This window comes from Hemiscyllium ocellatum, chromosome 26 (genome assembly GCF_020745735.1).
Source record: "Hemiscyllium ocellatum isolate sHemOce1 chromosome 26, sHemOce1.pat.X.cur, whole genome shotgun sequence".
NCBI classification, from domain to species: domain Eukaryota; kingdom Metazoa; phylum Chordata; class Chondrichthyes; order Orectolobiformes; family Hemiscylliidae; genus Hemiscyllium; species Hemiscyllium ocellatum.
In genome coordinates this window covers 28866384-28891894 of record NC_083426.1, presented here as the reverse complement: position 1 = coordinate 28891894, position 25511 = coordinate 28866384, and the positions used below count along the sequence as shown (strand labels likewise).

At 41.5% G+C, this 25511-nt stretch overlaps 1 protein-coding gene across 1 annotated transcript in view; it reads left to right on the top strand.

The window, feature by feature from the left end:
- Positions 1-23383, top strand: part of LOC132828396 (mitogen-activated protein kinase 13-like) — an 80077-nt gene extending 56694 nt beyond the window's left edge. The window contains exons 9-12 of the mRNA XM_060845467.1: positions 166-245; positions 8034-8112; positions 22242-22415; positions 22673-23383. Of these exons, the coding sequence (XP_060701450.1) occupies positions 166-245; positions 8034-8112; positions 22242-22415; positions 22673-22749 (410 nt within the window). The 3' untranslated portion in view covers positions 22750-23383. The remainder of the gene's footprint in view (positions 1-165; positions 246-8033; positions 8113-22241; positions 22416-22672) is intronic.
- The last annotated feature ends 2128 nt before the right edge of the window (positions 23384-25511 follow it).

The following is a 25511-nucleotide window of genomic DNA, read 5'->3' as shown; positions in this document are numbered from 1 at the left end:
TTTTAGGCAGGTTATTCCACGTCTCTCTACCACTTCCTGTACTATGTGTTTGTGTCAGAAATTGGCATATTATTATTTAACCTGATTTTGTTGACGATTTCAGACAAATTAAGTATTTGATAAATGCTTGTTTTATTAGTGTTGATTCTTGACCAAAAGAGCTAGATCTTGATCAGCTAGCACAGATTATGAAGGTAACAGGAACTCCTGGTACTGATTTCATTCAGAAATTAGACAGCATTGAGGTAATGCAATATTTCTATCATTTTACAAATTGCTCATACATCAAACTCAGTTAGATATAGAACATTTAGATTTTGCAATACTTTATTCCATTATTAATATTGTTCACAGATTTATTTTGAATGTTTTAAAGGTGAACTATAAATGCTTGAGCATTTGCTTTAAAGAGCAACTGTTAGGCTTGTCAATGAACATCTGTTAAGATTACAAGTTTGGTTAACTTCGACACAAGGACCATAACTTTCAGCTAGTTTACACTGATATTTCCAGCAGAATTCATGGAAAATCAGCCCTACCATACAAAAGATCAAGGAATTTCCAACACAGATTACATGCAGCATAATCCAGTTTCTGTAATATTTTGCATTAATTTAAAAATACTCCAAAGCCAATGCCAGCTCAAAACTGACCAGGTTCCATTTTGAATTTATCACCAGAAAGAACAAAGAAAATTTACAGCCCAGGTACAGGCCCTTCAGCCCTTCAAGCCTGAGCCGATCCAAATGTACTGTCTAAACCTGTCGGTCAATTCCTAAGCATTTGTATCCCTCTGCTCCCCACCTAGTCATGCATCTATCCAGACACATCTTAAATGAATCTACTGTGCCTGCCTCTACCACCTCTGCTGGCAACGCATTCCAAATGCCCACCACCCTCTGTGTGAAGTACTTGCCGCGTGTATCCCCCTTAAACTTTCCACCTCTCACCTTGAAAGTGTGACCTCCGGTTATTGAATCTTCCACCCTGGGAAAAAAGGTTGTCTATATCCACCCTGTCTATACCCTTCATGATTTTGTAACCAACAATCAGGTCCCCCCTCAATTTCCATTTTTCTAGTGAAAATAAACCTAACCTACTCGACCTCTCTTCATCACTAGCACCTTCCATACCAGGCAACATCCTCGTAAACCTTCTCTACACCCTCTCCAAGCGTCCACATCCTTTTGGTAATGTGACAACCAGAACTGTACACAATATTCTAAATGCAGCCGAACCAATGTCTTGTACCATTGTAACATGATTTGCCAGCACTTATACTCAATACCCCGTCCAATGAAGCAAGCATACTATATGCCTTCTTGATCACTCTGTCCACCTGTGCAGCAACCTTCAGGGTACAATGGACCTGCACTCCTGGATCTCTCTGCCCATCAACTTTTCCCAAGGCTCTTCCATTCATTGTATAATTTGCTCTAGAATTAGACTTGCCTAAATGCATCACCTCACATTTGTCTGGATTGAAAGCTATCTGCCACTTTTTCGCCCAACTCTCCAGTCTATCTATATCCTCCTGTATTCTCTGACAGTCCCTTATGCTTTCTGCTACTCCACAATCTTTGTGTCATCTGCAAACTTGCTGATCATACCATCAGTGCCTTTTTCCAGATCATTTATGTACATTACAAAAAACAGTGACCCCAATACTGACCCCTGTGGAATACCACTGGTCACCTTTCTCCATTTCGAGAAACTCCCTTCAACTACTACTCTCTGTCTCCCGTTGCTCAACCAGTTCTTTATCCACCTAGCTAGAACACCCTGCACACCATGTGACTTCACTTTCTCCATTAGTCTACAATGGGGAACCTTATCAAACGCCTTACTAGAGTCCATGTATATGACATCAACAGCCCTTCCTTCATCTAATAACTTGGTCACTTCCTCAAAGAACTCTATTAAGTTGGTAAGGCACAATCTCCCCTGCACAAAACCATTATGCCTATCACTGATGAACTCATTCTTTTCTAAATATAAATAGATCCTATCTCTTAGTACCCTCTCCAGCAACTACCCCATCACCGACATCAGGCTCACTGGTCTATAGTTACCCGGAATATCCCTACTACCCTTGTACAGGGTACAGGGGGACAACATAAGCTACCCTCCAGTCCTCCAGCACCTCACCTGTACTTAAGGATGCCACAGAGATATCTGTCAGGGCCCCAGCTATTTCCTGTCTCACCTCCCTCAGCAACCTGGGATAGATCCCATCCAGTCCTGGGGATTTGTCCACCTTAATAACCTCTAGCATCCCTACTTATGCAAATGTGATCCAGACTAATCAAACTTCTATCTCTAATCTCAAGATTCATTATGTTCCTCTCCTCAGTGAACACTGATGCAAAGTAATCATTCAGAATCTCACCCATTCTCTCAGGTTCGGCACACAGCCTTCCTTCATTATCCTTTAGTGGACCAATCCTTTTTCTAGTTACCCGCTTGCTTCTTATATAAGAATAAAATGCTTTGGGATTTTCCTTAATTCTGCTTGCTAAAGCTATTTCATGACCCGTTTTTGCCCACTTGATTCCTTGTTTAAGACTTGTCCTACTCTTCCAATATTCCTCCCGGGCCCAATCTGTTTTTAGCTGCCTTGATCTTATGTATGCTTCCCTTTTCTTCTTGGCTAGTCGTATAATTTCTCCTGTCATCCACGGTTCATGAATCTTGCCCTTCCTATCCTTTGCCTTCAATGGGACATGCCTATCCTGCACTACCGTTAACCTATCTTTGAAAGATTCCCACATCTCAAATGTGGACTTCCCTTCAAATAGCTGTGTCCAATCCACATTTCCCAGCTCCTGCCTAATTTTGATAAAATTGGCTTTGGCCCAGTTTAGTATTCTTCCCTGAGGACCACTCTCTTCTTTATCTACGAGTATTCTAAAGCTTACAGAATTGTGATCACTGTTCCCAAAGAAATCCCCCACCACAATTTCTACCACTTGTCCTGACTCATTCCCCAGTACCAGGTCCAATATGACCCCTTCCATCGTCGGACTATTGACATACTGCTCTAGAAAACTCTCCTGGACACTTCGTACAAATTCTACTCCATCCAGACCTCTGATGCTAAGTGTATCTCAGTCAATGTTGGGAAAATTAAAATCTCCCATCACCACTACCCTATTGCCTCTGCATCTATTCATAATCTGTTTACCTATTTGTTCTTCTACCGAATGCTCACTGTTGGGAGGCCTGTAATACAGCCCCAACAATGTAACTGCACTCTTCTTATTCCTCAGCTCCACCCACAATGCCTCACTACCCAAGACCGACAGTGTCCTCCTTTAGCACAGCCGTGATATCGTCCCTGACCAGCAATGTAACTCCACCCCCTCTTTTCCTTCCCTCCCTGTCCTGTCTAAAGTGTCTATATCCTGGAACATTTAGTTGCCAATCATCATGCCCTTCCTTCAATCAAGTCTCTGTGATGGCAATAATGTCATACTGGGGGTAAAAAATGAGGTCTGCGGATGCTGGAGATCACAGCTGAAAATGTGTTGCTGCTTAAAGCACAGCAGGTTAGGCAGCATCCAAGGAACAGGAAATTCGACGTTTCGGGCATAAGCCCTGCATCAGGAATCACGATTGGTGCCTGGGAGTATGACAATAATGTCATACTCCCAGGCACCAATCCAAGCCCTAAGTTCATCTTCCTTACACACTATACTCCTTGCATTAAAGTAGATGCATTTCAGGTCACCAATTCTTTTGCACTCACCTGCTCTCTGCCTATTCTTCCCTTTATTAATATTATCTTCATAATTCTCACAGTCTTCACCTCGCTGCCTACTTGTTTTCTCTTCTGGTTCCTAGCCCCAATCCACATTAGTTTAAAACCTTCCCAACAGCAGTAGCAAAAACTCCCCCAAGGGCATTGATTCTGGTCTGGTTCAGATGTAGGCCGTCCCTTTTGTAATAGTCCCATCTTCCCCAGAACCGGTCCCAATGTCCAACAATTTTGAACCCCTCCCTCCTACACCATCTCTCAAGCCACGTGTTCATCCTGCCTATTTTTTCATTTCTATGCTGGCTAGCACGTGGCACTGGTAGTAATCCTGAGATCACTACCTTCGAGGTCCTCCCCTTTAACTTCTCTCCTAGCTCCCTGGATTCTTCTTTCAGGACCTCATCTTGCTTTCTACTTATATCATTTGGTGCTTCTATGTACCAAGACAACTGGCTGATAACCCTCCCATTTTAGAATGCTCTGCAGCCGATTGTTGACATTCCTGACCCGAGCACCTGGGAAGCAACATACCATCCGGGAGTCCCGTTTTCAGCCACAGAACCAGCTATCTACTCCCTTCACAATAGAATCCCCTATGATTATGGCCCTATGAATCTTTTTCCTGCCTTCTGAACAGCAGTGCCCATCACGGTGCCATGATCTTGACAACTGCTACCCTCCCCTGGTGAGCATCTCCCCCAATAGTATCCAAAATGGTATTGGAGGGAGATGACCACAGGGGACACCTGCACTGCTTTTCTACTCTTTTGTTGTCTTTTGGTCACCCATTCACTGTTCCCTTCAGCAATCCTAACCTGTGGTGTGACTAGTTCCCTAAATGTGCTATCCACGACCTCCTCAGCATCGCGGATGCTCCACAGTGAGTCCATCTGCAGCTGCAGAGCCATCATGCGGTCAAACAAGAGCTGCAGCTGGACACACTTCTTGCAAGTGTAAGAGTCAGGAATATCAGGCACATTCCTAAGCTCCCACATCAAGCAAGAGTCACATGCCACGGGTCTGAGGTCGCCAGCCATTGTAAGCTTAGCTTTATATGAACTAACTGAAACCAAACAATGCACTTAAATAAATGAAAAAGAAAGATAAATAAAAGCCTTACCTTACAGGGTCTTTTTCTTCTGGTTAGAGGAGGGGAACGGGAGGGAGATACTACACGTGTAGTATCTTGGGTTTAGCCACTGCCCACATATAAATTAAACCCTTACCTTCCCAACAGCCCTCGCTTCACTCCTCCTTCTATCCTCGCCACTCTGGCAAAATGGAGGCCCAACTCCCAAGATAAGTCCCTTTTTATGCGGTAAAACTTACCTTTCCCAGCAGCCCTTGCTTCACTCCTCCTTCTCTCCTCACCGCTGTGGCAAAATGGAGGTCCGACTTTTATGCGGGAAAACTTACCCTTCTCATGTATAGAATTTTAGAGTTAGCAAGAAGTCAAAATAATTGGATGAGTTTGCCTGGAGAGAAACTGTTCTCACCAGTTCTGCATGTAAACATTGGGCAGCATAGTGGCTCAGTGGTTAGCACAGCTGCCTCACAGCGGCAGGGAGCCAGGCTTGATTCCAACCTTATCTGTATGGAATTAGTCCATTCTTCCCATGTCTGTATGCATTTCTGCCAGGTGCTTTGGTTTCTCCCCACAGTCCAAAGATGTGCAAGTTAGGTGGATTGACCATGCTAGATTGTCCCACAACGTTCAGGGACATGCAGGCTAGGTGGATTAACCATGGTAAATGCATGATTATGGGGATAGGGTGGGGAGGTGAATTTAGGTAGGATGTTCTTCGGAGGATCATTGCAGACTTCATGGGCTAAATGGCCTCTTTCTGCACTTTAGGGATTCTGTCATTCCATGAGAAGATTCATGGGTGACTTTCTCAACTTACCAGCAGTTATTGGTTTTGTAATTAAGGCCCTCAACCTGCCACATCTCTGATCACCTAATTTCCTACAGGGCAAGGAAAGTGGCTAGAGTAGAAAGCAAGCTACTGGCTTAGCAACCTACTAGCTACGTTTGTGTATTTATATGTGCACACGTGTGGGTGCTGGGTGGGGGCTGGCCCCTGAAAGACATCTTCTGATCACCTTCTCCTTCAAACTATTTTCCCTGGAGTATTGGAGGCTGAGGAGTGACCTTATAAAGGTGAATAAAATGATGAGGGGCATGGATAGGGTGAATAGACAAGGTCTTTGCGCTGGGGTGTGGGAGTCCAGAACTAGAGGGCATAGGTTTTAGGGTGTGAGAGGAAAGATTTAAAAGAGACCTAAGGGGGCAATGTTTTCATGCAAAGGGTGTTGTGCATATGGAATGAGCTGCCAGAAGAAGTGGTGAAGGTTGGTACAATTATAACATTTAAAGGGCATGTGGATAGCTATATGAATAGGAAGGGGTTAGAGGGATACGGGCCAAGTTTTGGCAAATAGGACTAGATAGGGTTAGGATATCTGGCTGGCATGGATGATTTGGACTGAAGTGTCTGTTTCTGTACTGTACGTCTCTGAGTCTATGACTGTAAGAAGATAAAAGTCACTTAGCTTCTCACTGTTGAATCCCATCTAAAGCAGACCTTGACTGACAAGCCTGAGGACCTGTATCTGGGTGCCTGATCATATCACATACTTGCCTTTGTTGCCTATCAGTTTTCAGGTGGTCCCAGCATGTTTGTCAACAACCCAACATTAACACCTTTACAGTTAGACAGAGAAAAAGGAAAGTTTCACCCCATGGTAAGTTTCTGCTATTGCGCCTGAGTGTGAGACTTAGAAGAAGCATCTGAAATTATGATTTGGAGATGCCGGTGTTGAAATGGGGTGTACAAAGTTAAAAATCACACAACACCTGGTTATAGTCCAACAGGTTTAATTGGAAGCACTAGCTTTCAGAGCGCTGCTCCTTCATCAAGTGGTTGTGGAGTACAAGATTGTAAGACACAGAATTTATAGCAAAAGTTTATAGTATAATGTAACTGAAATTATGTTTTGAAAAAGACCTGGATTGTTTGTTAAGTCTCTCATCTGTTAGAATGACCATGCTGGTTTCAGTTCTTTCATATGTAAATTGCAAAACTTTTTTACAAGTTCGATTCTCAAGTGAACTTTAACAATTGGTGTCATGTTGGCCCAGATAATATTGAAGGTGTGAGCTTCCCTGTGTGAGACATCTGAACTGAAGCCATTTTGTGCAAAAGAGTGCTAATGAGTACCTTTTGAAAGCTCTGAAAACTAGCAAATGTTTCTGTATGTTTTTTAAAAAAGTCTTTTCTCAATTACTAAAATTGTGAAATTCAAAACTGGTAGTCTAAATACTTTTGTTTTAAGTGATGAACTCATTTTCAACTGTATTATTAAAGCAACACCTGGTTACCATTTCTCAAAATATTAAGGAAGTACTTTCAATGCAATTCTTAAAAAAAAATGCAGTACAGTTACGTTAGTTCATGAACAATTTTAAATGCAGTGAAATATAACTGAGTTTATAAATACAAATAAGGAAACATAAGTAAAACATTTAATTTGCAAAAAAAATTGCAATCTTGAGGGCAATTTTCACTGATTATGTCCAAGAGCAAGTATGCAGCACACTTTTAGGAAATATGTTTATGGTGTAATCACTGTATCACACAGCATAGGATCTAAGGGTATATGATTCTCAGTCTCCACCTTAACTATGGCCCCTTGAAGCAAGACATGCTGGTGGAAGTGTGCCACTGTTGTAACCGAATAACATAGTATTAGCCCAGTCAGTGTAGTGATACTGTAATACCAGGAGCTGCAATAAACATCCATTGAATCTTGCTGAAGGCAAAAGCCAACAACATGGTGGCATATTGGAAACTCCTGCCCATTATTTTCAAATTAATTGAATCAATTTAATTTGTACTTAATGTATAGATTTCCATTTGTTCTTAAGTCATTCTTCTTCAGTGCTCTATTAATCTCTAATGTACAATTTCTTCATGGTGATACTGTTCTTGCATTTCTTTCTGGTTTAAATGTTTGAATAATTTTGTAATTAACTTTGCTCAATTAATTTTCAATATTTCTCTATATACCTGCTCCCTAAGGCTGATTTCTCCCTTCGTAACTATTTTTCTCAGTTGTCTTCTCCCTGTCTTTTGCCAATTTATAGCTACATTTTTACCATACATTCAATATTCTCACGTTCATAGGTTTCAAGTTTGCTTCCGTAATGTAAAATTGGATTATTTATTGCTCGTCTTTCCTATGATCTCTTAACATATTTACTTTTCATTTTTAGGCTCGACATTATATCAGATCCCTACCCTACATTAAGAAAAAAGATTTTACTTCCCTATTTCCAAATGTCAGTCCTTTAGGTAAGTTACTTGTTCAAATATAAACAAAGTAAACTTAATTATTGGCATTGACTAAAGCACTTAAAAACCTGTTTTTCCCCCCATTGTGAATAATTTTAAGCCTTTGCAATTTGGTGGGGTTTGCATGGTCAAAACTTCAAAACTTTTACAAATACTGATTTGTATGACACATTAGCAGTCAGAATTTCTTTTACCTTCAAACATCAAATTAGAAAACTAGATTTTTTTATGTGTGGCTCAGCCCAATTGCAATCATGTCATGTAAATTGTTGAGGCGATGATTACTTGTAAAATAATCCAATCTGTGTGATCCCAGGATATTCTTCTGTGGAAAGCACTGAGGTGTTAAAGTGAATTTTCATTTTTCTTAAAGTTTTGATATATAGAAGCTTATCCAAAGCTGCAAAGACCTGTTAATATATTGAGAAATGTTTGTTCACTGTCACAATTAAAGTGAATATTTGAATATTTAATTTAAAATATTTAAGATGCTTTAGATTAGATTAGACTTAGATTAGACTTACAGTGTGGAAACAGGCCCTTCGGCCCAACAAGTCCACACCGACCCGCCGAAGCGAAACCCACCCATACCCCTACATTACCCCTTACCTAACACTACGGGCAATTTAGCATGGCCAATTCACCTGACCCGCACATCTTTGGACTGTGGGAGGAAACCGGAGCACCCGGAGGAAACCCACGCAGACACGGGGAGAACGTGCAAACTCCACACAGTCAGTCGCCTGAGTCGGGAATTGAACCCGGGTCTTCAGGCGCTGTGAGGCAGCAGTGCTAACCACTGTGCCACCGTGCCGCTCACTTTTGAATATCGAAATGTTTTGGAAAAACTTTTTGTTCCAGTATTTTCCATAACACTACAACAGTCCTCCTCATGTTATACATAAGGCTATAGATATTCTACATCAGCAATTTGAGAGCAGTAGTTTTGGTGTGTGATGCTGAACTGGTAAGATCAGTTATATTGTGGACTGCGACATGTACATGTGCATACACGCATTCAGACAGGATTGAGCTGTGGGCGGGTAATGATGTAGACAACTAAAACAACGCATTTATGTACATACTTCACTGTTGCAGTAGCCTTTTTTAAGTACAGTGAGAATGAGTGGGGATGGACCTCCAGTTGCAAATGGATACTTATTTTTGAAAATAAGCACTCCGTCCCACACAGTTTGTCCAGTTGTAATGAACTGGTTTTACCTGTTTGAATTTTGAGGCTGAACTGGTTCTTCTTTTTAGTGAAATTGGTTTTATTTCAATCCACCAAGGATTATATGACTAACAGCTCCAAATCCAAACCCAATGCCCCCCACCCTTTGCAAAAAGTCTGGAAATTCAAACAGTTATAAATAGCTAAGGCAAAGCTAGTTGACGAACAGTTTGACAAAGGATAGCATCTGTTGATCAGCGACCGAGTGTAATGAAGTAAGAAAATAGAAGTGTGAGAGGCCACATAACCTCCATTTTGCCTCACTCAGATGTTGTAATGTTTCTGGGTTTAGGTATTTTTTAACCAGCTGATTTCTGATCTTAAAATATTAATAACACCAATACTGCCCACTTTTGTATCTCACCTATTGATGGCTGAGATGGAGATCTTGAAGTGTGGTAATCGGAAGGAAATATAAAATTTTAAAATAACAAGATAGAAGTTGCATTTATCTATTTTTCACAGGATGCCCCAAGGACTTCACAACTCATTAAGTAGATTATGAACTGTAGTTATTGTTATAACACAGGGAAAAACAAGGACAAAATGTGGAGAGTAAAGTCCCTTGAATAGTGATAAAATAAATTATCAAACGAGCCTGTCTTGTTGGTGGTGGATTTGAATAAATATTATTAGGACACAGAATAATTCCTTTGGTAGTCTTCAAATATTGTCATGTTACATATATCTCAAAACACAGATGGGATGCCTGAAAGATGGTACCTTAAAAATTAAGTGTTCCTTCTGTTAAAAAAAAAGCTAAAGTAGTAGTCCAGACTGTGTTCAAATCTTTGGAGTGTGGGTTAATCTCACAGCCTTCTGACAGAAGTGAAAAAAGAACAGTAAAGTGAACCCCAGGTGAGTAAAAGATATGGGGAGATGAAGAGCAAGGATGAACGGTTCAGGCAGAATGAGAAAGAAGTGTTCAGGTAAAGAAATAAAGTTCAGACAGAGCAGTGCGAGGAGTTTAGACAAAAACAGGAAAAATTGAAAGTGATGGAGTTGGCATGATAGAGGCTGAGATTTTACCTCTGGACAACATTTTAGTGGGGAAGTTTTGGTTTCAGTTTAAAACTCACCCTCTCAGCCAAAATCAAACCCAGATTATTTTAACTGCCAGACCTCATTGTTATCTCATTAACAGCTTTCCCATTGAAATGCCTGACTCAGTCTAAAACCTTCGAGTAAAAAATGAGGTCTGCAGATGCTGGAGATCACAGCTGCAAATGTGTTGCTGGTCAAAGCACAGCAGGCCAGGCAGCATCTCAGGAATAGAGAATTTGACGTTTCGAGCATAAGCCCTTCATCAGGAATAAGAGAGAGAGAGCCAAGCAGGCTAAGATAAAAGGTAGGGAGGAGGGACTAGGGGGAGGGGGGGGGCGATGGAGGTGGGATAGGTGGAAGGAGGTCAAGGTGAGGGTGATAGGCTGGAGTGGGGTGGGGGCGGAGAGGTCAGGAAGAGGATTGCAGGTTAGGAGGGCGGTGCTGAGTTGAGGGAACCGACTGAGACAAGGTGGGGGGAGGGGAAATGAGGAAACTGGAGAAATCTGAATTCATACCTTGTGGTTGGAGGGTTCCCAGGCGGAAGATGAGGCGCTCCTCCTCCAGCCGTCGTGTAGTTGTGTTCTGCCGGTGGAGGAGTCCAAGGACCTGCATGTCCTCGGTGGAGTGGGAGGGAGAGTTTCTGCCGGTGGAGGAGTCCAAGGACCTGCATGTCCTCGGTGGAGTGGGGTTCAGTCTAAAACCTGTCCACTTCAGATGTAATTTCAGCTGGACCAACCAAAAGACTATTTAAAATATGGATGAACCTGGTAAAGTGAAGTTGCGTTTCAGGGTTCTGGAAGAAGCATCAGAGAAATAAGTTCCATTTTTCTCCATCATCCAACGTAAAACCGACTGATCCCGCACGGTCTCCAGACTACATTCCAACCAACAAAATTTGGACCCAACCAGGACAACCTGTACCTGCAACAAATCCAAAGCCTCCAGCAACAGACCTCCTTCCGGATCCTCCGCTCCACCCTTGCAGCCATGCGTCGCTACCTACATTCCCTGCAATCAGCCCTAACCCAGCTCAGGACAACACTCTCACAAACGTGTAAAGGACCTCTACTGTTCTTCATCTAAAGAAGAATCCACACACTAAACAAACAGTTCTTCCTAGCCATATCAGAAATTAAAGACAGTAAGTACCGAAAACTTTCATGTACTTACCCCCACATTCGTGGTTCCTCAACGTTTCCGAATCTTCTACCGGCCTCCATAATATGTCGGACGCCATTACACATGTGGCCGCTACAGCGCCCGTGGCACCAACGGCCGCCGCCGACCGTGACGTCACTTCCGCCCCCACCGACCTCGGAGCCTCCGTGATTGCCGCCCAAACAATCGCCCCGGCGATCTCCGCACAGACAACCGCTTCCATGATCGCCGATGGACTCGCGACCTCCGCAGCTACCGGGAATGACAACGGTTCTTTTGTCACCACAACCTTTTCCGCCCCTTCGGTTGCCGTCGCCGCAGCCACTTCCACCCCCACTGACATCACTAACCTGCACGACCACAACGCCTCAGGTGTCTCCGCCCCCACGCCGTCTTTCGTCACGACACGTAACCCCGCCCTCACGCAAACCTTCGTCACCACACGTAACCCTGCCCCCACACCGAACTTCGTCACCACGTCTAACCCCACCCCACGTCGATCTCTGTCCCCGCCCCCACCCCCAGCTCCAGTCCCACACCAGGTCCTAGCTCCCAACCTTGCCGGATCTTCACCATCCCTCTAGACCTCCCCCTCTCTGAGGATGAAAGATCAGTCCTCAGCAGAGGCCTCACCTTCATTCCCCTACGCCCTCAGATCAATGAGTTCAACACGCGGCGAGATATTGAACAATTCTTCCGCCGCCTTCGCCTCCGTGCCTACTTTTACAACCAAGACTCCCGCTCACCCCCGACGACCCCTTCTCCCGCCTCCAACACACCCCATCCACCTGGACACCCCGTGCTGGCCTCTTACCTGCCCTCGATCTATTTATAGCCAACTGCCGCCGCGACATTAACCGACTCAACCTGTCCACTCCTCTCCCCCACTCCAACCTCTCACCCTCAGAAGGTGCAGCCCTCCACTCCCTCCGCTCCAACCACAACCTCACCATCAAACAGGCAGACAAGGGAGGCGCGGTAGTAGTTTGGCACACCGACCTTTATACCGCTGAGGCCAAACGCCAGCTCGCGGACGCCTCCTCTTATCGCCTCTTTGACCATGACCCCACCTCCCACCACCAAACCATCATCTCCCAGACCATCCATAACCTCATCATCTCAGGGGATCTCCCATCTACCGCCTCCAACCTCATAGTCCCACAACCCCGCACCGCCCGCTTCTACCTCCTGCCCAAAATCCACAAACCTGACTGCCCCGGCCGACTCATTGTCTCAGCCTGCTCCTGCCCCACCGAACTCATCTCCGCGTACCTCGACACGGTTCTGTCCCATTTAGTCCAAGAACTCCCCACCTACGTTCGGGACACCACCCACGCCCTCCACCTCCTCCATGATTTTCGCTTCCCCGGTCCCCAATGCCTTATCTTCACGATGGACATCCAGTCCCTGTACACCTCCATCCCCCATCACGAAAGACTCAAAGCCCTCCACTTCTTCCTTTCCCGCCGCACCAACCAGTACCCTTCCACTGACACCCTCCTTCGACTGACTGAACTGGTCCTCACCCTGAATAACTTCTCTTTTCAATCCTCCCACCTCCTCCAAACTAAAGGAGTTGCCATGGGCACCCGCATGGGCCCCAGCTATGCCTGTCTCTTCGTAGGATATGTGGAACAGTCTATCTTCCGCAACTACACTGGCACCACCTCCCACCTTTTCCTCCGCTACATCGATGACTGTATCGGCGCTGCCTTGTGCTCCCACGAGGAGGTTGAACAGTTCATCAACTTTACCAACACCTTCCATCCCGACCTCAAATTCACCTGGACTGTCTCAGACTCCTCCCTCCCCCCTAGACCTTTCCATTTCTATCTCGGGCGACCGACTCAACACAGACATCTACTATAAACCAACTGACTCCCACAGCTACCTGGACTACACCTCCTCCCACTCTGCCCCCTGTAAAAACGCCATCCCATATTCCCAATTCCTTCGTCTCCGCCGCATCTGCTCCCAGGAGGACCAGTTCCAATACTGTACAGCCCAGATGGCCTCCTTCTTCAAGGACCGCAGATTCCCCCCAGACGTGATCGACGATGCCATTCACCGCATCACTTCCACTTCCTGCTCCTCCGCCCTTGAGCCCCGCTCCTCCAACCGCCACCAGGACAGAACCCCACTGGTTCTCACCTACCACCCCACCAACCTCCGTATACAGCGTATCATCCGCCGTCATTTCCGCCACCTCCAAACGGACCCCACCACCAGGGATATATTTCCCTCCCCTCCCCTATCAGCGTTCCGCAAAGACCACTCCCTTCGTGACTCCCTCGTCAGGTCCACACCCCCCACCAACCCAACCTCCACTCCCGGCACCTTCCCCTGCAACCGCAGGAAATGTAAAACTTGCGCCCACACCTCCTTCCTTACTTCTCTCCAAGGCCCCAAGGGATCCTTCCATATCCGCCACAAATTCACCTGCACCTCCACACACATCATCTATTGCATCCGCTGCACCCGATGTGGCCTCCTCTATATTGGGGAGACGGGCCGCCTACTTGCGGAACGCTTCAGGGAACATCTCTGGGATGCCCGGACCAACCAACCCAACCATCCCGTGGCTCAACACTTTAACTCTCCCTCCCACTCCACCGAGGACATGCAGGTCCTTGGACTCCTCCATCAGCAGAACATAACAACACGACGGTTGGAGGAAGAGCGCCTCATCTTCCGCCTGGGAACCCTCCAACCACAAGGAATGAACACAGATTTCTCCAGTTTCCTCATTTCCCCTCCCCCCACCTTGTCTCAGTCGGTTCCCTCAACTCAGCACCGCCCTCCTAACCTGCAATCTTCTTCCTAACCTCTCCGCCCCCACCCCACTCCGGCCTATCACCCTCACCTTAACGTCCTTCCACCTATCACATCTCCATCGCCCCTCCCCCAAGTCCCTCCTCCCTACCTTTTATCTTAGCCTGCCTGGCACACTCTCCTCATTCCTGATGAAGGGTTCTGGCCCGAAACGTCGAATTTCCTGTTCCTGGGATGCTGCCTAACCTGCTGTGCTTTAACCAGCAACACGTTTTCAGCTGTGATCTCCAGCATCTGCAGACCTCACTTTTTACTCTAAAACCATAATACACAAGCAATCATTCTAAACACACTTAGCTCTTTTTTGCTTCTTCATTTGTCTCTCACCTTCAGTCACGGAGGCATAGAGAGACACAGCCTTTGTACAACTGCTAACTTTTCTCTGCATTTGTTCTTCACTTCATACAACCATCCCATTCCTCATTTCCTCACCCTGCTTGAACCTCTCATATGCTGAGAGTAGAATGAAGCATGAGCCCTGCAAATCTGTAATGATGATTTCAGAAGCAACTCACTAGCACAATGTCATTTTCCATGGGACCAAACAGTGCAAATCCATGAGAATACCAATTAATCTAATAACCATCAATGAACTTGAGCAGCAGGCTATTGAAATATATGAACCTTGTGGAAATGTATGCATCAGTCATTTGAAGGCTGAGAATTTCACTGTACAATCTGTACTTCTTTATTATGCATATTCAACTAGCTTAGGTTTAAATTATAATGAATCCTATTATTCATATCAATGAATAAATCAAGTGCCTTTCTAGCTCTTTTCTCTAGCTCCTCCTCAACAGGCAAAGCTGTCTAAAGAAGATGCCTCAAAGGAAGAAAATCTTTGATGGGAAATATGGTAGTGGCTGTTCAAGAGCCAGCCTAAATATTGGCACAGCAAGTGGATTAGAGAATAAAGCTTCTGTTGGTGATTTGCCCAGCACTTATGCTCAGGAGTAGGTCCTTGTGCCAAGGCAAGCTTAGGACTGATCTCATTAGAGCACAGTGTAATCTTGTAGATCTGCTGAGGACAGAGATACAGAATTTAGGGACTTGGGAATGAAAAGAAAACTGTTTGCATCACAGAGACAGTTGTATCTATTATCAAAGAGCTTCATACTGAGAACATCTTCTATTGTGTTGTATAGAATTATCACTGTACTAACTGGTATATATTCAGAACAGTTTTGGCAACTGTAAACTAGACATCGTAGGTTGTTGATGGTCACAGCAATTGTACAATTGTCAATCACCTCAACCTGAGACCTCATATTGCAGACACTGCTAATCACTGGGCCCTTATCTTTAGAGATGTCTAGGCTTGAGCAGCACTGTTTCTTACTTGAACAGCCACCATCATAGCAAGAATGTTCCCATGCATGACGAAGAGACAATCTGTGAGAACCTCCTCTTCCAATTAGATATTCTATCTTTCTAGTAGTCCTCCATACACAGGCTATTTTACCTTGTATTTTCTCCAAGAAGCAGGAACTCTGATTAGAGGAACAGCTGGGAAGTTTAGTGCTGTGGTGAGCAAGTCACTAGGATTGCTGTCGGCCAGTTTAGGCCTTTATGGAACGGTTGGCATAGGCAATGGAAACCAATATCTAACCCTCAAAAATCAAGTACTAAACCTCGAGAAAATCTCAGGTAGAGCCCATGAGAAACAGTTTGATCCTTGACATTGTGCCAGATTCTAATAAGTGGAATTTGGTATGAATGATCAAGTTGTGTGCAATTGTCTGACAATATTGGGATGGTGAAATATATTCTACTGAAATTTGTACTCTTGAAGGACATTTTAAAGAGATACGTGGAGTACAAAAGTGAAAACATTTATCTGAACATATCTAAAATAATTCAGTTTTATTAGGACCATGTTTTCCAATTCTGGGTGCAGGAAGGATAGTTTTCTACAGGGTTAGAAAAGATGATGAGGGGTGATAGAAAAGCTGGTCTTGAAGCGTGAAGAGATCTGATTGAGGTGTATAAAATAATAAAGGTTTTGGAAGAATAAACAGAAACCATTTCCAATGACTGAGTAATCAAAGGCCCAATTTAACTAAATTTAAATTCAGTGGCAGATGAACCGGAAGCAATATAACAAAATAAATTTACACAAAAAGCAGTGAGGATTTGGAATGTACTCCCTCCCTTATAATAACAAAGGTTAAAAATTAATGTTCAAAAGGAAATTGGATAATACTTGAAGGAAAAAAAAGGTAAGAATGGGTGGTGGTAAGGTCTGACTAGACTTTTCTTTAAAAGAACTGAGGAAGAATCAATGACCTAACGAGCATCCTTCACTCCCACACTATTTTATTCTATATGGCTTAAAGTGCAAAATACTTGACAGAAGCTTTTGAGGGTTTAAAGTGGGAGGAGGGGTGTGCAAGGGTGTGTGGTATGGCTCCCACAGAAACAGAAGTAGCACCAGGCCCTATGATTTCTGCCCCTGACCAGCTTCAGAGCACCTTTTGTGACCAAAGTGCTTTCCAACCAGTTAATTACTTTTGAGGTATCATCACTATTGTAGTATGAGAAGTAGAGCAAGTCAATTCACACAGAACAAGGTTCCATTAAATAATTGACCTGATCATCTATTGTTATTGATTGAACAATAAATAATGGCCACAACGCTGGGATCTCGCTGTCAGGCGATACACTATAGAAAGAAGGTCAGTCGGCTTCTCTAGGCTACCAGAAGTGCCACCGTCTTCTCACCAATACATCACACTCACTCTTATCTTTGCTAGTGATCCCGCTTCTTACCAGGGACCATGCTCTACCTTTCTCATTATTGACTGCAACGTTTTCCCTCATTTATCCCAATCCTGATACCAGTAACCCTGCATGGTCTCTGTGCTGTCTACTCAGTTGTTTGGGACACTTTCCCATTTGTACCAAAAATAATAGCTGTGCCATCCACTTTCATCTCACTTAATACCTCTGTCTCTGTCTCACTCTCTCACAACACACACACACACACACACTCTCAGTGGGGTGGAAAGAGTCAAGACAGGTGGTGCGCTGGCCAACATACAGCTCCTAACCCCTTATGAGAAGAAAGTCTTGATTCTAACCTCTCTGGGTGGCTGACTGCCCATGTTCAAGAATTGGTATTGGAGGGTGACCTTCAGTTAATGTACTGGGACCAAAGACTATCTTCCTTGATTTGATTAAGGACTGCTCCCAACCAGGACAAGTTTCCCGGCTTTATTTCAGTGTTAAATGTACTGGCATTACATCCTTATATTTGCTTCAAAATACAAATAGGCAAGGCAGAATTGCTGTTAACATCTAGGTAGGTGCAAAGTGAATGAGCTCTAAGAGAACAAACAAATAGGCCAGAGATGCACCCTGGTCTACTCCATGAGTTGATTATGTGTCTCTGAGCACACAGTGGCCTTGCAGCCTTGGCAATGGTAAGATTTCAGTACATCCTGAGATGCAGCATTGAAGTAAGTAGACTCTGGACATGTCATGACCGTTCTTAGAGACTCGCACATTTAGAATGCGGATGTGTGGGACCAATGCCCATGTGAAGCCTGAGATGTATCGAATGTGGAAATTCTTTGGAGCAAACTGTGTGCTCAGGTCAAGTACCTCCTCCATTCTGATTTCTATATCTAGCTTATTGGTATGTTTGATAAAACTGAAAATAAATGAGGTGACTTGTGCCATTAATGAGGTGTTTAATAAGCTTAATATGTTTTAATTGGCAACTCGCCATGCCCAATGAGAAATTTGCCATGCCACACAACAAATACAGTGAGTTGTTCCCTATGTCAAGATAGGCCTCACCATACTTTCCCTGTGATTCTGCAACAACTATTCCCATACTCCACATCATTCAGATCTCTATATGGATTTCATCCAATGTGTCTTATGTTTCTCCTTTGTGGGAAGACAGCGATGAGGGGCATTTTTTTTCCTCTCGAAGGGTTGTTAGTGTGTATAATTCTCTTCCATAGAAGCCAAGCTGAGTCTTTAACTTTCTTTAACTTCGAGTTTAGATTTTGATAGACAAGGGAATCAAGAGTTACAGGGTGCAGACAGGAAATTGGAGTTGAGACCATAACTAGATCTGAATGTTGGAGCATGCTCGAAGGGCTAAGCAGTTTACTCCTACTTCAAACCCTATATTTCTGTATTATCCCACTTGATTTTTCAAATTGCTGACTGTTAGATGTTACAAACAAAAGATATTCAGGAACAACAGCTGACACATCAGTTTACACAAAGAATATCCTATTATGAACATTGAAAGCTCTGAGAATACACAGTTTGTTTGAGGATATTTTAAAGGACACTTGATCAAAAAAGACACAGATTTTCATTAATCTGCTGGTTATTCATCTTTGGTACCAATCTGCCTCATATAATTCAGACCTGTGTATTTTCATTATCTTTGTAACTACTATGACCTTGGGCAGCTCTTCAGAACATTCCTGACATTCCAAACAATCTGCTGCCACCACTGTGGATGAATTGTTTTTGTACAATTATCAACCTTTACTAAGTTAGTCTGTTACTTGTATTTATCTCTTTTTATGTCAAAGTATTTTTTAAACCACAGAACATTTATTTATACTTTGCATTCAGTTTGAGAAAAATAAAATATTTATTTAGAATGAAGACTTAAATTTCAGCTCAAATGGAAACTCTGAATTACATTCACTTAATAAATACCAATTCAAGTACTCACTCCTTTACATTAAGGCCAGAAAAATTTTTGACATGTATGTGCAATTCCAGAGTTTGCAGCCCCTATTTGAAAGTGCTGTGTCAGAACTTTTAGTTTTGTTTCTCCTTGTTAACCTTCAGTCATATATTTGCTAATGAATCTGCTCCTGCACATGACAAAGTAAAGTGTTCATGAGAGCAGGGTGCTTGCAATCATTAGTCATGCTGTATCTAACTAATTGGCCATGTTTTGAACTACACTACTCATTGTACGGATACTGGAATGAGGCATTGGATGGAATATTCAATGAGTGTGGAGTTAAATTGACAATTTCCTTTAAGTTAATCAACTATTGCCACGTAAACTACCTATTTACTTCGTTGGTCTTACATTAGGAATAGTTGCAGAGTGAAAATTGGAAGTGTGGTGTTCAGGAGTACAGATACAAAAAGAAACCAAAGCGCCTCATATTTTGCAGGCTCGGTTGCTGTTAGCAGTTGGGGCTTCACAAATTGTTTTGTTAGGCCATGCACATCAGCAAAAAAAAAAGCAAATTATCCAAATGCAGATAGTTCAAATTTAGATATCCAATCTATAGCTTCAATTGCTGCTTCAGAGTTTGTGACCCTTCTTGCCCATCATTGGCACTGGGGTTCAACATTATTGTTTTGGAAGCTCTGAGTTAGACCATTCATTACTATTTGTAGTATTTTTTCTTTTGTCGAGATTGCCAACATAATTCAAAAACTAGCTTCCTTTCCGTTGTTAAATGCCAGTTGAGTAGAAATGCATTCATTCACTGTCCCATTGAGCTACAAAATCATCAAACAAACAATACTCGACATTAATTGTTTACAGGCCTTGGACTTTGTTGAACGTAAATTGGGAATCTTTCCACAAATAAATAGCAGATCCACAAATCCATCTTTCTATCATTTACTAGTATCCTGAATTAAATAGTAATTTCAGATCTTGTCTAATATTGAAATTTCCCTAGGATAGGAAAGTATTTGTCAACAGGGTATTTGATATTATACATTCCCTCTTACCCACAAAAGTGTCAATGGAACAGGACAACCCTCATGAAAAAGATATTTTTGCCTTATTAAATTCAACTACAATTTGTTTAAACAAAGATTTCAAATTTCCTGCAGTGATCAGTTCCTTCTCTAGCATTGAGTGACTCCACTGGATTCAAAAACAGATTTATTTTGTGCATTATATTGTGGTTGGGTCCAGGAAAAAGATAATGTCATATCAAATATTATCTTTTTATTCGAACATACTAAACATTAAATAGATACAGGCCAGACATTATTTCTCACATGCAACTGCGAGAAACCATCTTTGTATGCATGTTGCTCATACATCACTTTCAAATGATGATGTAAATTATTTTATTTTCTATATTCATGTTAGCCCTTCACACCTCAGGACCATGCATTCCATTAGATGAGCAAATCATCTTTGTCCAGGGTCATTATAACTGATCCATAATCACAGTCACCACCTGCATGCCTCATGAGTTGGGATAAAAGGTACTTTTTCGGAATGGCAGCCGGTGACAAGCGGTGTCCCGCAGGGTTCAGTGTTGGGGCCACAGCTGTTCACATTATATATTAATGATCTGGATGAAGGAACTGGGGGCATTTTAGCGAAGTTTGCAGATGATACGAAGTTAGGTGGATAGGCAGGTAGTCCTGAGGAAGTGTGGAGGCTACAGAAGGATCTAGACAGTTTGGAAGAGTGGTCCAGGAAATGGCTGATGGAATTCAACATGAGCAAATGTGAGGTCTTGCACCTTGGCAAAAAGAATAAAAGCATAGACTACTTTCTAAATGGTGAGAAAATTCGTAAAGCCAAAGTACAAAGGGATCTGGGAGTGCTAGTCAAGGATTCTCTAAAGGTAAACCTGCAGGTTGAGTCCGTGATTAAGAAAGCGAATGCAATGTTGTCACTTATCTCAAGAGGGTTGGAATATAAAAGCACCGTTGTGCTACTGAGACTTTATAAAGCTCTGGTTAGGCCCCATTTGGAGTACTGTGTCCAATTTTGGTCCCCACACCTCAGGAAGGACATACTGGCACTGGAACGTGTCCAGCAGAGATTCACACGGATGATCCCTGGAATGGTTGGTCTAACATATGAGGAATGGCTGAGGATCCTAGGATTGTATTCATTGGAGTTTAGAAGATTAAGGGGAGACTTAATAGAAGCTTACAAGATAATACATGGCTTGGAAAGGGTGGACGCTAGGAAATTTTTTCCGTTAGGTGAGGAGACTAGGACCCGTAGACTCAGCCTTAAAATTAGAGGGGGTCAATTCAGAACCTAAATGCGGAGACATTTCTTCAGCCAGAGAGTGGACCTGTGGAATTCATTGCCGCAGAGTGCAGTGGAGGCTGGGACGCTAAATGTTTTCAAGGCAGAGATTGATAGATTCTTGATGTCTCGAGGAATTAAGGGCTACGGGGAGAATGCGGGTAAGTGGAGTTGAAATGCTCATCAGCCATGATTGAATGGCAGAGTGGACTCAATGGGCCGAATGGCCTTACTTCCACTCCTATGTCTTATGGTCTTATGAGACAAATAACTTCATCTCCAAAATTCAGGATAGAGTATCTGACCTGGGATGAAATTAACGGGGGTTTTGCTCTGTTGCACTGACTCTCCAATTGGGTGAGGCCTTAGGCATTTTCAGGCTAATAAGCTTTGTCTCTACCCCACCAACTAACTTTAGTTCCAATTGAATTTCTAATCCAATTTTTGTGCCAATTTATCTGTTAATATTTATTTATTAAGTTATATGTGGATTTAGTGTTCTCAGCAGGTGACTTTCAGAATGATTGCTTTTTAAAACTTCTGTCATGCCATTTCTGGTGTTAGCCGATTTACCAGACATGGAAAATCTCATGAAGAATGAGAACCACTCTTTCTTGGCCTTAAAAATAAATTATCATTTTATTCAACTGAATCAAACCCATTGTCATCCATGAAATGACATTTGTGTAACTAATATTTAGGAACATCAATGCACTTCATTGGAATTGGTTTCATCTAGAAAAGAATATAGATGAATTGAGATTTTAATAATGATGTGAATGCATAAATGTATTTCTGAATGTGAATTTTGGGTCATGACGAGTTTTCCTTCCTTTTGAAATTTCACTTACATCTTAGCTGTGGACCTTCTGGAGAAAATGTTAGTGTTGGATGCAGACAAGCGTGTTTCAGCTGCTGAAGCTCTGAGTCACCCCTACTTTGAACCATTTCGTGATCTAGAAGACATGACTAAGCCTGAGCCTTTTGATGATTCTTTGGACCAGCTGAAGTTGTCAGTTGATCTGTGGAAGAGTGAGTAATTATTAAATGATAAATAATCAATATTTCTTGATCTACTCATTAATACCGATCAGTTCATGGATTGTTTGAAAAGAGGAAAAGCTATTATAAGACAACACGGATCGTATTTAAAAATATTCAAATTCAATTTGCTCTATCAAGACTCTGATCATGTACAAACAGTTCAAAATTATATAGATAAACTATATATCAATTAAACTTGAAGATGTACATTAGAAAGACGTTTAATATAATACTATTATTTCCAGGACATGCATTTCAGGAAGTGATGAAATTTGTTCCCCTTTCAAGTCTAAAGAAGAAACCTATGGAAACAGCATTTTAGGTCTGTGGCCACCTTGTTGCCAGTTTAGTCTGATCCACAATTTGCGAGGGAATAACACATGAAAACGCCACCATTTTTCTTAAATGTTCAAAGTATTCCGTTTAAATGTATATACATGCTTATAAGTTACAGAATTGTATCAATTCTAATCTTGAATAACTTAAATCAAACTGTATCTGATTAGCATTCAATTAATAACTTCCCATAAAATTATTGATGACTTAAGTATAATTGTTAGAAAACGTGGATGTAAATGTTAGTATCTCTGTAACAACTCTACTACACATAATAAACAAAATGTTCATTGCACATGCAAAAAAAAATTATTTTCTTTGGTAAAAATAAAAGGGCTGAGGGCTGACATTATCATTTCAATTTTTGGTGATGGGGCAATGGTCAAGAATTGGCAGCCCATTATATACCTATCCCTGAATTTCAAATTCTATTTATTTCAATCAAAAGGAAAGTCTGCAAGTGTATATAATAGATTAACAATCCACTACCAAACAGTTACTGACTTTCCAGAAATTTAAAACCAACCATAAAATCTTCAGTAGGCATTTCATAACCATTAAATATAGGAGCAAGTGTATCAAATATTTAGTACCAGTGTAACATTCATTGTGCATTTTGATTCTCCACTGTAATCATAAATAATGCTAACTTAAAGCTTTGAAATCAATAAATATTTTATTACACTTGTCATGTGTAAATGTGTTTTTTTTAATTGTCAAGTTTCTGAAATGTTTATTTCAGTGGATTACTACTCTCTATGTATCCACTTCTTCAAAATAGTCAATTCATCTTCTATAACATGAGAAAAGCATTTGCCTTAAATTCAGATTTAGATTTAAATTAGAAGTTACTGCTGAGCAACTAAAATAAAGCTCAGTCAAGTGATAGTTTCTTTATAAGTTAATGGAAAGTTATTTGACTTTTTAATATATCCAGTGCCATTTGCAAGGCCAGCAAACATATCCCTTTCCAATTCTTTGAGAGGCGGTGATAGCAGCAAATGTTTTGGTAAATTACTGCAGTCCATGTAGAAAAGCAGTGAAATTTGCCAAGTCTAAAACCTTTTCACTTTGAATGTATTTTGTGAAGTATCTAAAGTCTTCAAGAAGATAGTGTTTGATCTGTTTTGTAGGTTAAGTAAAGGACAAGTATTATCATATAGTATTATTAGTTGCAAATTGTTATGTTTTACAATGTAAGCAGTAGCTAATTTTAAGAACTAATGGAAAAGCACATGTTGTATTACTGGTACCATTCTTCCATTTATTCAATAAATGTGTTTGATAATTAAGGTTTCAGACAAAAAAAGTGTACTATGCTCCTCTTTTCTGAGGTGAGAAGGATGAAGTGAGAAAATGCAAAAAAAAAGCAGCGAAAATGAATTAAAAACACATTCTTTATTGATGTACAGGGCATACTTTAAATTTACCTTGATCTTTGAGATGCAGAGAACTTGACATATACTAAGAACTAACCAACTAAGAATCAAGGAAACCAAAAAATACAATGACATGGATACTTGTAGCTTTGTTGACAATATATTACAATACTGCAGGGGTACTGCATTGTCAGAGGTGCCAGCCTGCAAATGAAAAGTTAAACTATGGTGCCATTTGTTAATTCTCCGATTCTAAAGGGCATTAAAATCTAATGCCACGATTTGAAGAGAAGGGAGTTGTTATATAATTAATGTCTTGACCAGCATCAGGAATAAGAGATCAATTGATTATTCATCTGCTATTTATCAACTACTAATATGCCTAAAATTACTTCACCTTTCATCTACTTGTGATGGCAATTCATTTTATTTTAAATTGCATAAAATATGAAACCTTTTGGAACATTTCTCAGATGTGGCAAATGTAACTTATTTTTCTCTCTTTGGTGAATCAGCTTTTTCCACATCACAAAAAATGATGTTTTAAGAAATAGAAAATGAAGATATAAACATCTCTGCATGACAACATTAGCTTAATATTGCAAGTTGAAAGCTAATAGAAAACATTTATTGGGAAGTAATGTCCGTAAGATTGCTTGACCTGCTTAAAAAAAAATTACAACTTCAATTTAAAAGTTTCACTATTACTTTTATTTGCTTGAAATTACTTCCCTTGGAGATTACAGGTTCAGCAACTAAACTATTGCCAAGAAAAACAATTGGATTGTGGCATTAGACAAGCAGGAAATTTGCAATTGAAGCTGATGCCTTTCATCTGTTTTATTTGGAATGGCAGTTCTATAGAAGAACTAAAACCGTTTGTATTTATTTTTACTTATTGCTGTCTTCTAAAGCACTTAATTAAATAAACAAGTGTCAATATTTGCTGCATAAAACATTAGGTAAATTTAGACCAATCTGAATCCAATTTATTTTTCTAACCACAACTTTTACAGTTTTGTACACTCAGGTTTTGCTGAGAAATACAAAGATAGAAATTAGAACAGGAATTTCTGTCTAAGCCCCGATGAGATTGTAACATGTTATTTTCTGTCTTATCAAAGGAGTGAATACGGCAAAACTAGCAAACTAGATTATAATGTGGATATTTTATGCAATACCATGTTGATTATGCATTGTGTGTGTTGAAAAAGTAGAAAATTTGTTTCTTTCCTAGAGTTGCTATACAAGCATTTTAATATGAATAGGTTCAGTGGAATATTTTTTATTGCAATTCTGGTGATTAACTAAATGTTTTCATGGGAAATGCAATAATTTACTCATTATTTTTTATTACATGTGGAATCAT